Genomic DNA, 14,330 nt, shown 5'->3' on the forward strand with positions numbered 1-14,330 from the left:
GAATGCATAAATAAGTGGAACAAACTGGTGTTTGTTTGTTTTTTCAAATATTGTTTTTCTATATATATATATATATTTTTTTTTTTTTTTCAGAGAGGAAGAGAGAGATAGAGATTGAAACATCAATGATGAGAATCATTGATCGGCTGCCTCCTGCACACCTCCTACTGGGGATCGAGCCCGAAACCCAGGCATGTGCCCTTGACCGGAATTGAACCTGGGACCCTTCAGTCCCTAGGCCAACGCTCTATCCACTGAGCCAAACCAGCCAGGGCCAAACTGGTGTTTCTCCCTTTATCTAAAATCAATCTTTTTTTTTTTTTTTAAGAAGGAGAAAAATCTACCCTTTCCAGAGAGAGCCTTGGCTAGTTTGATGGTAATTATCTTCTGCCTTGAGGAGTACAGAATGTTTCTGGAGAGGAGGCAATGTTGAAGACACAGTTGTCCAGCAGGAGAATTTCAGGCCTGAAAAGTTCCCTAAACTGAGACCTTCATTCTCACCTCTTCCTGGTAGTGATGATTCAGGAGGCACTTGCTATTCTCCAGACATGGAGCCTGGACCTGTCTCCCTTGGCACCAGCCTAAGGGAGGCTGGACAAAGCACAGAGGCTCATTCTGGCCCTGGGTGCATCCTTCTGCCCACCTTCTATCTCTGCCTGTGGTTGATATTCATGTCCTATTCCCAGAACCTGTTAGTATCTTAGCTTATATGCCAAAAGGGACTTTGAAGATATGGTTGAAGATCTTGAGGTGGGGAGATGATTCTGGATTGTCTCAGTGGACCCCATATAACTACAAAGACATGTAATCAGAATGTAATTCTCATAAGAGGAAACAGGAGAATTAGAGAAGGATGGAAGCAGAGGTCCGAGGAGTGAAGATGCTATGCTGCTGGCTTGATGATGGAGGAAGGGGCCATGAACCAAGGAATGCAAGCCGCCTCTAGAACCTGGAAAAGGCCAAGAAGCAGATTCTCCCCTAGAGACTCCAGAAGGTATGCAAGCTTGGCAACATTTTGACTTTTAATTTAGCCCAATGAAACTGATTTCAGAGCTGTGGCCTCCAGAACTGTAAGCTAATGCATTTGTGTTATTTTAAGCAATTAAGTTTATGGTAATTCATTACAGCAGCAATAGGAAACTAGTATGCTGGGCAGTACTAATCTGTTCTCCTAGGAAAGTAAGGTTTGTGAGAGTGGGAAGTGGAGAGGTAGATTTCCTAGAAGCCCCTGCAATCAAACTGAACTAGGTTCATATTACCATTCATTTATTACTTATATTACTACCTGAGCAAATGTCTAAGCAACAATACATTGTTAATAATGCATTGTTTATAGGGTTGCTAAGAATTAAATAATGTTTTAAATTACCTATTACCTAATTACCCACTTAAAAAAGTCACATCTCCTTGTGGGTTTATACACATTCATTCCCCCATTCAGTCAACAGGTGTCACTGAACACCCAGTGTGTGCCTGGCACCATGCACAGTGAGCTTGTGTCTACAACAAGCCCCAAGCATTTCTCACCTAAGGTGCTACTGAGCTTCCAGTCAGTCCAGTGCTCAACCTCACTGCCCCCATCCTAAACGCAGGCCCTTACACTTGTCCACTCACATGGTCTCGTGTCTTCACGATGTACCCATCCCAGTCAGCACCACCCCTGATCCTCTCAGGCACTATTTCTGCAGTTGCCAAGAGCAAGTGCATCTCTGCCTTTATCATGAGCTCTGACAAAAGCCTCGGGCCCACTTGGAGGACAGCATGCTCCCTCTGATCATACTTGTAGCACTCCCCTTCCATCTCATTCTCTCTTATCTCCCCCCCTTCCCTCCCTTCTCTTTCTCCTAGCTAGCTAGGAAGGTCTAAGTTAACAGGAGAGCTAAGTCTCCAGCAGCAGGTCCAAAGGCTGGTAGGAGGGAACAAGGATGTGTGTTTCCTGGGTTCCTGAACTTCTCTGTTAGTGAAATAGGGTATAAGATATTAAGATAGGATGCCCAGACCTACCTGGAGTGCCCAGGCGTCCCAACTCACCGAACCTCTCCAGCTCCTCAACACCCTCACATGCCTATCCAGTTGAGCCCCTGCCATCAAACTGAACTAGGTTCATATTACCATTCATTTATTACTTATATTACTACCTGAGCAAATGTCTAAGCAACAATACATTGATAATAATGCATTGCTTATAGGATTGCTAAGAATTAAATGTTTCAAATTACCTAATTACCCACTTAAAAAAAAGTCACATTTCCTTGTAATACCCTGACATATGGAGCCCCCAACTCCGTAGGACCCATCTGGATTTCCTAATCTCAAACCTCTCCACCCCAGACCCCACTTCTAACCTCCGCCGAGTGGAGTTTTGACCCCATGATTTTCGGCCCTACTCACCCTCCCTTCCCAGAAAAATGGTCCAGGATTGATTTCCCTTATATCTGCAGTCCAGGTTCCTGTACCTTTTACCCAATCCAGGTCCAAGGTTCTCTTTCCTCAGAGCCTATAGCCCTTTTCTAAACACTGAGCTGCCTCTTTACAGTAGGATGAGTACCCAAATATTAAAATAGGGGAAAATTGCCCTAGCCGGTTTGGCTCAGTGGATAGAGCATCAGCCTGCGGACTGAAGGGTCCCAGGTTCGATTCTGGTCAAGGGCACATGCCCAGGGTTGTGGGCTCCATCCCCAGTGGGGGTCGTGCAGGAGGCAGCCGATCAATGGTTCTCTCTCATCATCGATGTTTCTCTCTCTCTCTCTCTCTCTCTCCCCTCCTCCCTCTCCCTCTCCCTTACTCTCTGAAATCAATAAAGAAATATATTTTTAAAAAATAACATAAAATAAAATAGGGAAAAATTGCTTTCAGTCCCTTTAGGCTTGGGTGTATTAACTGGGTGAGGTGGAGGAACAGTCTAACCAAGTGATAGAACTGTGGGCAGGCAAGCAGACGGGAGACACCTGGGTTCTCTAACCTGGGCATTGCCATGGATGACACTGGGCAAGTCTCTGACTCTCTAGGCCTGTCTCTCCAGTCTGTCTGTGCTCTGAAGGGGCTGGTCTTCTGTAAGGCTGTGTTTGAATTTGGAGGTTCCCCCAGCCACTCATGGCAATGGTGCATAATGACCACAAGGTGGCAGGCAACTTCTTCAGCTCGGAAGTTTGTAGACTAAACAAATAAGCAAGCTTCAAAAAGGAATACAAAGCAGTTCCCCAAGGGCACACTACAAAATGGCAACAGAGTAGGAATTAGAAAAGGGTATTTGAATTTTCAGCCCCGGGGGTGGGGGTAGGGGGTCAGGAGCCCCAAGACCAAGAGGGGTGGTAAGGGGAGGGCTGGTGGGCAGCAGAGGAGAGGCTAAGAATATATTTTAGTGATATCAATCACATTGAGGGGATGGGAGGAGGAGAGAGGGTCTTTAGAGGACAGCCATGGACTGAATGTATTGTCCCACAATGATTGGGGTCGGGGTGCAGAATAAGAATTGAGGAGTTTAGGGGAAGTGGAGATGATCAACCTGGCTTCCTTCCCTTCTCAGCATAGAATGAAAAGTAGAGAAATTGCAGCAGTTATTCTAGGATTTGGGGATGACTCCTACAACTCAGGAGGGTACAGCAAATAGGCAAAGATCACCTGATATCCTTTTCGCCTTCCAATAATCTAGTTTCAGGGCCCAGGAAAGATAGGGACCGACTTATGGGCAGTTACCTGGGGTTCAAAGGGTTAATTTCCAAGAATTCATTCTTTGACATCAACCCTTGTCTCCTTGTCCCCTCCCTGAGCCTCAGGTTGGCAGCTTCCCTGAATTCCTTCTTTGGTGCAATTCTTTAGGGCCCTGGGACCCAGGCCCAGAGCCAGTCCCCTGCTCCCTCCTCAGGTCCTAGGAGTCTAGGGCTGGCTCTAAGGGAGGAAGGAAAGTGGCCTTTCCCTCAATCTCTCCCTCCTCCTCGGGATGTGGGCCCTAGAACTAAAGAGCCTCTGTCTTTCCCTGCCACACCACACCCCCCATTGTAATTCAAACAAGGGGATTCCTGTGTCCCAGTCTCTGGGCAGGTCCTTTTGATCAAATGGTAGAGGGTCGGGGCCAGGTGGGGGAGGGGGAATCACGGGATTAGAAAAGAAGACACCTCCTCACTTTGGAGATTCTGGTACACCTCCAGAGCTCTGAGACCTCAAGCTTGTCCTCCCTAAGCAATGGGGACTCATCTGCATATAAAAGGCCCGAGGCCTGAAGTGGAAGTGGAAACTGAGAAGGTGTGGAGACACAAAGGCTGAACCTCCTGGCAGACAGATTTGGAGCCAGAATACAAGAACCGGGACAACCCAGGGACGGGGTAAAACACGAACTGACTGTGGCAGGGCAGGCCAGGACTTTTGAGAGCAGTAGGTGGAAGCCCTTGCCAGTTTCCCTCCCTAGAAGCACAGATATAGGAGTGCTGGCACCAGGCAGGGATGTGGTTACAGAGGAAGTGAGATCCCCTAGGATGAAATGAGAATAACCCTGTTTAAAAAGTATGAACCTTTCTGAAAAGAAGCGTAAATATCTGACAGTGAGAAAGTTTCTTGCCAGGAGGGGTGGTATGTTCTCCCTCACAAGAAGTAATGGTTTGGAGAATAAATGGCATGGTCTCACTTAGCAGCAGGGGTTCGGATACCGCTATACTGACCTATTACCACCAAAGGACTGGTACAGTGGAAAGGCTAATCCATCCTGGCAGGCAATGACATCACTCACCAAACAGGAAACCGTGGTTCTACCAACCCCAAAGGTTACTAGGAAGACTAATCCATGGAGGGTTGGCCCTGAGTGACCATGTCCCTCCACAGCCATCCATCTTGGCCAAGGTTTGGGGGGGAGGGAGAGGAGAAGACAGCCAAGGCTCTTAGACATTGAGTGAAGCCATTATTCTCACATCTCTTCATGAGTGACCTCCTAAGGGCCCTAAATCCTTCAAATCCGTACGTAGTTATGGAGGAAAAGGAAAGAGAGACCATCACACCCTCAAGAGCAGGGTTGGGGAAACTTCTGCCAAGGGCTATTTGGGTATTTATAACATCGTTCACGGGCCATATAAATTACCAACTTAAATATTAGCCTGCTATACTTGGTCAAACATTTAGTTAACTCATCCCTAATGCCTTGGCAGGGCCAAACCAAATGATTTCCTTATGCGGACCATAGGCTGAACGTTTCCCACCCCTGCTCTAGAGTTAATATATCTATGGAAAAAATATATATATAGCTCTAGGGACCCAATAATTGAGGGATAGAGCACAGCCTCCCCAAGGACCAAAAAGATGGTGAGGCCAGATTTCCATGGTAACTGATTTCAATGCAGCCTCTTCCTAGTCCCAAATTGAGAGAGAATGAATTTCAAGGGAGACTAGGGCCTAGTGAAGAAAGAGCCACAGCAGAACAAAAGGGTGGAAATGTTGTTACAGGAAGGTCACATCATCCTGGCACTGCCCCCAGTACCAGTGGACCTCAAAGCCCAGCTCGGCATTTTCATCCTCTGGTGGCTCAGGAGGTCCACCTTGGAGCCCCTCCTCTGGGGGCTTCCACACAGCCCTCAAGTTCCCTAGCTTGGTGGCTGACAGGTCCAACTCAGTCCTGGCCCTCTCCCCACCAGGTATAACCTTTGCCCAGACCATCTCAGGATGGGGAGCCCTAAGGTTGCCCGGTTCATCCAGCTCAGGGGGTGCCACGGTGTCCAGGAAACTGCCAATGGAGACACTGTCCAGCTGGTCAGTGGAGCTGACGTCTGGCAGGCTGTCCCAGCTGCCTCTCCTTGAGTGGCCTGGGCTCCCACCTGTCAGGCTATATTGACTGCTGGTGAGGCTGCTGCAGTGGCTGGTCAATGTTCCCCGTTCTTCCAACAGCCAGCGGAGCGCCTCAATGCCCTCATTCAAAGTCAGCAGCTGCTGTAGGATCTTCACGTCAATGGCTCGCAGGTAAGCCTGGGGGAGTGGGAGAAGGAATCAGTTCCGGTTCTGGGCCATGCATTTCCCAAATGTTTCCAGAGGCCCCTACCTTGTGGTCCAACCAACTATGTTTCACTCTCAAGAAGCAGGGAGCCCTGGCTGGTGTGGCTCAGTTGGCTGGACATTGTCCCGTGCACCAAAGGGTTGCCAGGTTTGATTCTATCAGGGCACATGCCTGGGGTGGAGGCTTGATCCCCATTGGGAGGCTTGCTGGAGGCAGCTGATCAATCGATGTTTCACTCTCATATCAGTGTTTCTCTTCCTCTCTCTCTAAAAATCAGTAAAAAAAAAAAAAAGGTGTTTTTTTTTTTGGAAGAAAAAAGGCATGGAAACAGAGGGTTTGGGGTGTGGGCTTAGAAGCAGACAGATTACTGTTTTAAAACCTCACCTCTACCACTGATTGTCAACACCACTATAGCCAACTTTTGTATCTTCTTTGAGCTCCATTTCCTTCTTTGTAAAATAGCGTTAAATCACTCACCTCACAGGGTGGCTGTGAGAATTTTGAGATGCTGTCTATTAAGTACTCAGCACGGTGCCTGCCACAGAGTAAGGGCTCAGTAAATGTTAAATATTAAAATCTGATCCTACTGAGCTTTGAACTTCATACATAGGTATTACTACTAACTCCTGAAACAACCGGTCCAGAGTCACCAGTAAACTTAGAAACAGCCAACGAATAGTCTGATAGGAGGCCAGCTGTTAATTGGGAGGTAGACTGGACCAAAAGAAGACAGGAGCTAAGGGATAAAGAGGGAGCTAACCTGGTCCCCCAGTCACTTCAGGGTGCCGGTAGCAATTATTAAGGGAGGGAAGAGTTGGCTAGAGCTTCATAGGGTCAGAATCCCTCTGACTAGGGATTCAGTGCTTTCCTCCACCACACACTAGTCTCCCTGCTTGTACTGGGAGTAAGTCTGACTGACTGGGTAATCTCTAGGGTCCCTTTCAACTCAGAGGCACTGAATCATCTTTCCCAAACACAAGTTTGAACCTGTCCCTCCCTTGCTCAAGAGCCTTTATGGGCTTTGCACTGCTCTTAGAGAATAAAATGTAAACAGTTTAGCAGCTGGCATTCAAAGGCTTTCATAATATGGCTCTTGTCCATCTCCCTAGCTTCACTTCTAGCATACCTCCCCAGGAACCCCCGGTTCTGCCACCCGACTTAAAAGCTCCTTTTATTTAGTGTTATTTTTAGTCAAAGTAATAGATAGTCAAAGATTAAAGAGGAAAAAAAAAGATTAAAGAGGCAAAAAGTTCTGCAAGATTTATTATGAAAAGTAAGTTTCCCATCATTGTCCTAAATCCCACACTCCAGAAACAACTATTAATTTTTTTAGCTGTTTATTTTGGTACTTACCTTCTAATTTCCAAATAACATGCTACTTACTAATTTTTAAGTCTTAGCTATTTTCTACTGACTTCCCACACAATAGGTTAAGAATTTAACTCTTTCAATTTACTCCCCATTCCTCTGCCATACAGGCACCCTTCCCATCTCCCCATATTCCCATTATATACAATACAATTCATTATTCAGTGTTTATCTTATTAAAATTCAATCACAGCTAAGCCATGTGGTTTACTATAGTTACCTTACATTTCTTACAACTTTATGTTTTCCTTAGAATAATACGTTGCCCAGCTAGCATGGCTCAGTGGTTGAGCGTCTAACCATGAACCAGGAGGTCATGGTTCAATTCCCCGACAGGACAATTGAATATGTTATTATTAATGTTATAATATGTTATATTAGTATTATTCATGTTATAATATTACTTCTACTACTACTGTTTTGCTTAGTTTGCTATATAGTTGTCAATAAGTCATCACCAAATTCTCTCCCAATTGTCTTAATTTCTCAAGGCTTTTAAACATATCATATACTAGTATTGTATCTATTCCATCTTAGAGGCAATAGATATATTGTATCTATTTCCATTTAGAGCCTTGAAAATTAGTGGAACTTAGCCAGACAAAGCAGTGTCTCCTCCAATTCAAGTATCCTTGCCAGCCCTAGCTGGTTTGGCTCAGTGGATAGAGTGCCAGCCTGCAGACTGAAGGGTCCCAGGTTTGATTCCGGTCAAGCGCATATGCCCAGGTTGTGGGCTCAATCCCTGGTGTGGGGCATGCAAGAGGCAGCTGATCAATGATTCTCTCTCATCATTGATGTATCTATCTATCTCCCTCCCTCTCTGAAATAAATAAAAAGCAAGGCTTTTTTTTGCCAGAAAAATAATACTCATTTCACACTATCTCTTTGGAAACAAGGGGAGGAGTGGGGAACCTGAATCCCTGTGGGAAGAGAATTGGGTTGGAGTGGCCTCTGAGGCTGCATCTCTCCTGAGCTGTTTATCCCCCTTCTGTTTCCACGTACACATCAGACTCTCGGCCCAGCCCCGAGGCTACAGTATGGCTCCCTTATCATTCAAGTCAAATCAGGACCTAGGATAAAATCCCAGTCCCAAATCCCTGGTCATGGATTGAGATTCTCAGACTATTACTAGGAAGGCTCTTAGATCATCTGGTCTCACAGTCACTTGCCTTCGCCCATGTTGGGAAGAGGCAGACAAACTAAGGCCAAGAGAGAGGCCCTGCTCAGGATCTCAAGACGATTCAGCAGAGCTATGACTTGAACCTATGCCTCCCCACTTCTTGCCTAAAGCTTTTTAAAAATACATTTTTTAAATTGATTTCAGAGAGGAAGGGAGAGGGAGATAGAAACATCAATGATGAGAGAGAATCATTGATCTGCTGCCTTCTGCACGCCCCAGACTGATGGTAGAGCCCACAATCCTGGGCATGTGCTCTGGCCAGGAATTGAACCATGACCCCCTGGTTCATAAGGTGGGTGCTCAACCACTGAGCCGCACCAGTGGGCTAAAGCTTTTTGTCAAACTGTTCTGTGGGGTTGTTGTCATAACAGTTATTTGGGTGTTAGTATTAAGAGGAGGTTGCCACTGTTTTTCCTTTCCACATGCTGCTGCCAGAGTCTGGCTGGGCAGGAGGGAAAAGGCCTAGAGGCAGGGATGACCTTGGCCTCAAGGGCAAGACTGTCCCCTCCCTGCAGGAGAGCTGGGAGAAAGACTGTTGAAGGACAGTACTTAGAGGGCTTGGTCCAGTCCTGTCACAAGTGGCTCCAGGGTGGAACCCCCCTGCCCTGCTCCTTGTCCTCCCTGGCTATAACCCCATGGGCAGGGCAGAGTGTAAAAGAGATTCATGACATCCTGGCCTGAAGAGGGAGAAGGGAATGGAGCAGGGATCCGTGGGGCACATAGGGAGCCTCTCCCTGTTAGATCCCCCAGAAAGCTCCCTCCCTCCTGCCCTTCAAGGGCAGCCGAGGGCCCCAGGCCAGGCTGGGTTAAGAGTGGAGACCTAGCTAAAACCGGTTTGGCTCGGTGGATAGAGCGTCGGCCTGCGGACTGAAGGGTCCCAGGTTCGATTCCGGTCAAGGGCATGTACCTGGGTTGCGGGCACATCCCCAGTAGGGGATGTGCAGGAGGCAGCTGATCGATGTTTCTCTCTCATCGATGTTTCTAACTCTCTATCTCTCTCCCTTCCTCTCTGTAAAAAATCAATAAAGTATATTTAAAAAAAAAAAAAGAGTGGAGACCTAATCAGAAGTTAAACGTACCCCTTAAAGTTTACAAACAGGGAATATCCACCAAAGGCAGAAAAGAGTTAGAGCCCGAGAGACGGGGCATGGCTCCTCCCTGTGTGACCTCGGCACCTACAAGCATGTTTCATCTGTGAAACGGGGAGAACGACGACTGCTTTCCTCATGTGAACGACATAAAATATGTAAGGTGTCTGGCACAAAGCAGGTCTCAATGGTAGATGTAAAGTGTAGGCAGGTCATCTAGGTTCAAAGCTTGGCTCTGCTTTTTAACTTTTCGTATGACCTGGGGCAATTACTTAACCTCTTTGTGCCTCAGTGTCTTCATCTATAAAATATCACTTACCTAATAGTGTTGCCATGAGGATTAAGAGACGATCTTGTAAAGTGCTCGGCCTGAAGTCTGGCACACGCACTTGGTAAAAGTTAGTTTCCAAAGTAGGGCCCTCTAGGTAGGCTCTTTCTAGGCCTGGAGCTAAAGTCTGTACAATGAGGCAAAGCCAGGCCCCTCCCTTAGGTGGACACTACTTTGGAGAATTTGGCTCACCTCCAGCCTTCAAGGCCAAGTGCTCACATGGCATTCAAATCCTCCCCCCAGGGAGCCTTCCCTGATTGCTCTGCCCATAAGGCTCTCCTCCCAGCCTCTCAGGCTGTGTGGAAGCCCCCAGGACCTCCTCCCCCTCTCCCTCACAGCTCAGCCTGGCACAGAGCTGGGCACACAGCGGGGCTCCAGGAAGACATTAACTCACATCCTCACTGTGGCCTCCTGGTTCTGGGCCAGAGAGCAGCTGGCAGTTCCTCCGTTCCCTAGAACTGGCTGTAAAGTGATGGCAGGTGTAAATCACCACTTTCACCGGAATCAGGGCCCCGGGGAGCCTGGTGGTCCCAACTGCTCTTTTGGCTCTGAATCTAGACCCAGCAGCAACGGGGAAGGGGGAGGGTGCCTGTTTCCTGTCCTCCCCAAGGAGGTACCGATGAGATCCAAATATCCAGTGCCCCCTGGGGTGGGTGAGGAGGGGACTGAGTCAGAGGTGATGAAACCAACACTGATAGTACTGCTACTCATGTCTGCTACGGTTCTAGGAAATTTCAAATATTTTAAGGGAGATCGGGAGAATGTTAGTGAAAGAAAGGATGTTTTTAGTGGCCCTAGTCCAGGCAGTTTTCACCCAAATCTTTACTGTGCTGACTCCAGCCGTGAACACTGGGGCCTCAGAAGAACAAACCCTGGACCCAGTTTGCAGGAGGAGAAAAAACTGGTTGCCCAATAATGGCGACTGGGGGATAGATGGTCCTGTGGGTGAGGAGGTAGGGGTGGGAGGTGGGGAGATTTCTGCTGCGCTAGGTTCTCAGCGCTTCCCAGTCTTCGCCTCTCCCCTCCCAATTATTAGGCAGGAAAAACTTCCAAGAGACTGTGCCTCCCACCCCAAGCCTTCAGGACCCATCTACACTCTACTCACCCTTGGGGAAGCAACTGATGACCCCAGGGTATAGGGATTGACCTGGGAGAGATCCCGTTGTTAGGTGGGGAGTTTAAACTCCCTGGGCTCCAGTCCAACTCCGAGTCGTTCCTTCAGGCCCTCCACCGGGGACTCAGGGACTCGGGGCTCGGGTCCTACCTCCAACCCCCACCTCCGCCCAGCCTGTGGAGCCCCACACTCACCAGCTCCATCTTCACCGCCATGATCTTGTCCCCCAGCCCATGGCCCGAGCTCGGCGCCCCGGGGAGCAGCAGGGTGCCGGAGGGTCCCGGCTCCCGTTCCCCGCGAAGCCCGCGGAGCAGCCCTTCGGGGGTCTTCCTGCCCACCTTGCTCTCCACGTCTCGCAGATCAGGCGTCTGGGACTCTGCAGTCCCCTCCATACGGGCCTGTAGCCTGAACCGAGCAGAGCGTCGGGACGGCGGGGTCCCGCTCCCTAGGGTCAGGTCTCCGCTGCTGGTGCGGAGCGGAACCGGTGGGTCCCTGCCCGCGCCGCGCGGGGGCGGGAGGAGCGCACCGTAATGCTCAGAAAAGCCGCGCAGGGACCTCTGGCCCTGGAATGCTCGTGTGTGTGCGTGTGTGTGTGTCGCAGGGGCGGAAGGGGCGCACCGTAATGCTCAGAAAAGCCGCGCAGGGACCTCTGGCCCTGGAATGCGAGTGTGTGCGCGCGAGTGTGTGTGCGAGTGTGTATGTGTGTGTGTGTTCGAGTGCTGCGGACCTCTGGCCCTGGAATGCACGTGTGTGTGTGTGTGTGTGTGTGTGTGTCGCGGGGGCGGGAGGAGCGCACCGTAATGCTCAGAAAAGCCGCGCAGAGGACCTCTGGCCCTGGAATGCTCGTGTGTGTGTGTGTGTGTGTGTGTGTGTGTCGCGGGGGCGGGAGGAGCGCGCCGTAACACTCAGAAAAGCCGCGCAGGGACCTCTGGCCCTGGAATGCGAGTGTGTGTGCGAGTGTGTGCGTGTGCGCGTGTGTGTGTCGCAAGGGCGGGAGGAGCGCACCGTAATGCTCAGAAAAGCCGCGCAGAGGACCTCTGGCCCTGGAATGCTCGTGTGTGTGTGTGTGTGTGTGTGTGTGTGTGTGTCGCGGGGGCGGGAGGAGCGCGCCGTAACACTCAGAAAAGCCGCGCAGGGACCTCTGGCCCTGGAATGCGAGTGTGTGTGCGAGTGTGTGCGTGTGCGCGTGTGTGTGTCGCAAGGGCGGGAGGAGCGCACCGTAATGCTCAGAAAAGCCGCGCAGAGGACCTCTGGCCCTGGAATGCTCGTGTGTGTGTGTGTGTGTGTGTGTGTGTGTGTGTCGCGGGGGCGGGAGGAGCGCGCCGTAACACTCAGAAAAGCCGCGCAGGGACCTCTGGCCCTGGAATGCGAGTGTGTGTGCGAGTGTGTGCGTGTGCGCGTGTGTGTGTCGCAAGGGCGGGAGGAGCGCACCGTAATGCTCAGAAAAGCCGCGCAGAGGACCTCTGGCCTTCTGGGAAAAGGAGGATAGACTGCATTCCAATGTTGGCTCCCATGTCCCCGGGTGTACAACTCTCAGCCAGGTTAGAATGTGTTTCCTCTAATCAAAACAATCATGGTTAACAGCATGATTAATATTTCTTATCATTATAGCTAGTCTCCACTATTCCATTTCTGCCCCTAATGGTTGCAGAGAGTTGCAGAGGGTGAGAGAAGAGCTGGGTTAGGTTAGAATGTGTTTTCTCTAATCAGAACAATCATGGTTAACAGAATGATTAATATTTCTTATCATTATCACTATTCCATTTCTGCCCCTAATAGTTGCAGAGAGTTGCAGAGGGTGAGAGAAGAGCTGGGTCTAAAATAGTGGTTAGAATTTAGCTAGCCACTGACACCGCCTGTGTAGCCACTGCATTTAGACTAAACAATGGCGGCAGTATGGGAGAGCAGCAGGTCTTCCACAAAAAGCTGCTCTGCCCCTCCCCACAAGCCAGCCGCTTATGTTGGGAAGAGGGACGAAGATTACATGGGGAAGTAAGAATTACAGGCATGGGAAAGTAGGCAAGGTATGATGGTTATAGGTTACAGTCTAAAATAGTGGTTAGAATTTAGCTAGCCACTGACACCGCCTGTGTAGCCACTGCATTTAGACTAAGGGAGTGGAAAGTGAAGTTTGTCTGGCTAATGAGGAGAAAAGTTTATAGCCGAAGAGGTCCACCTGGGCCAAATCATGCTTGATCTTGTGAACTGATACTTGAACTGATACTTCTTGTGTTTGACCATGCATGTGAATTACTGTATCTTTGAATCTTATCAAAATGCAGATTATGATTCTGTAAATCCAGGGCAGGGCCTGAGGTTCTCCGGGGATCACGCTTTGAATAACAAGGTTATAGAAGATAATTCTAAGGTGCTTGGATTTTATTCTACAAGCAATGAGGAGCCATGAAAAACTTATGCTTTGGCTTGATTTTTATTTATTTTATTTTATTTATTTATTTATTTTTATTTTTTTATAGCAAAGGTGGAGATTTATTGAAGAACAAGTACGAACTCCCACAGAATGAACTCCCACGTGGGGAAGGGGAAAGGGTCCTTATTTTATTTATTTTTTGTTGATTTCAGAGAGGAAGTGAGAGGGAGAGAGAGCGATAGAAACATCAATGATGAGAGAGAATCATTGATCGGCAGCCTTTACTGTATCTTTGAATCTTGTCAAAATGCAGATTATGATTCTATAAATCCAGGGCAGGGCCTAAGGTTCTCCAAGGATCACACTTTGAATAACAAGGTTATAGAAGATAATTCTAAGGTGCTTGGATTTTATTCTACAGGCAATGAGGAGCCATGAAAAACTTATGCTTTGGCTTGATTTTTTAATTTTTATTTTTGTTGTTGTTGTTGTTGATTTCAGAGAGGAATTGAGAGGGAGAGAGAGCGATAGAAACATCAATAATGAGATAGAATCATTGATCGGCAGCCTCCTGCATGCTGCCTACTGGGGATTGAGCCTGAAACCTGGGCACGTGCCAGGCTGGGAACTGAACCGTGACCTCCTGGTTCATAGGTCAATGCTCAACCACAGAGCCACACTGGCTGGGCTTGATTTTAGTTTTTAATCCAAGTAATTCCAGCCCATGGTTACAGGATAAAAGATAGTTAGTTACACCTGCCCTATCCTTTCCCACCTCTAGTCCCAATGCCAAGAGGCAATCACTTTTAGCTATTTTTTCCTGGTATTTATACTTATAACCCCACAATGGGTTTATACCACTATTTCTTTCTTCCTTCCTCTCTTTCTTTCTTTTTGTTAATCCTCA

The 14,330-nt window shown here is 48.4% G+C and overlaps 1 protein-coding gene and 1 long non-coding RNA gene across 2 annotated transcripts; one reads left to right on the forward strand and one right to left on the reverse strand.

Annotated features, from left to right (window-relative positions):
- Nucleotides 1–206: 206 nt before the first annotated feature.
- Nucleotides 207–2,241, forward strand: LOC106726501. Its single transcript, XR_001362578.1, has 2 exons — nt 207–1,248; nt 2,102–2,241. It is a non-coding gene; the product is annotated as an uncharacterized LOC106726501 (long non-coding RNA).
- A 586-nt stretch (nt 2,242–2,827) lies between these two features.
- LURAP1 (leucine rich adaptor protein 1) lies at nt 2,828–12,440 on the reverse strand. The gene is made up of 3 exons (XM_005868661.2): nt 11,879–12,440; nt 11,247–11,607; nt 2,828–5,946 (listed from the first exon to the last, which is right to left on the reverse strand). Exons 2-3 carry the CDS (start codon nt 11,442–11,444, stop codon nt 5,425–5,427), a joined length of 720 nt encoding a protein of 239 aa, XP_005868723.1. The 5' UTR covers nt 11,445–11,607; nt 11,879–12,440; the 3' UTR covers nt 2,828–5,424.
- Nucleotides 12,441–14,330: the final 1,890 nt, after the last annotated feature.

The sequence above is a fragment of the Myotis brandtii genome, unplaced genomic scaffold, assembly GCF_000412655.1.
Source record: "Myotis brandtii unplaced genomic scaffold, ASM41265v1 scaffold274, whole genome shotgun sequence".
In the NCBI taxonomy this organism is placed as follows: domain Eukaryota; kingdom Metazoa; phylum Chordata; class Mammalia; order Chiroptera; family Vespertilionidae; genus Myotis; species Myotis brandtii.

What these genes read in the sequence shown, in the direction of transcription:
- LURAP1 (XM_005868661.2), bottom strand. Translation starts at nt 11,444, where the DNA reads ATGGAGGGGACTGCAGAGTCCCAGACGCCTGATCTGCGAGACGTGGAG. An exon ending in TGGCGGTGAAGATGGAGCTG is followed by an intron (nt 5,947 to 11,246) that starts GTGAGTGTGGGG and finishes CCACTCCCCCAG; the next exon opens with GCTTACCTGCGAGCCATTGA.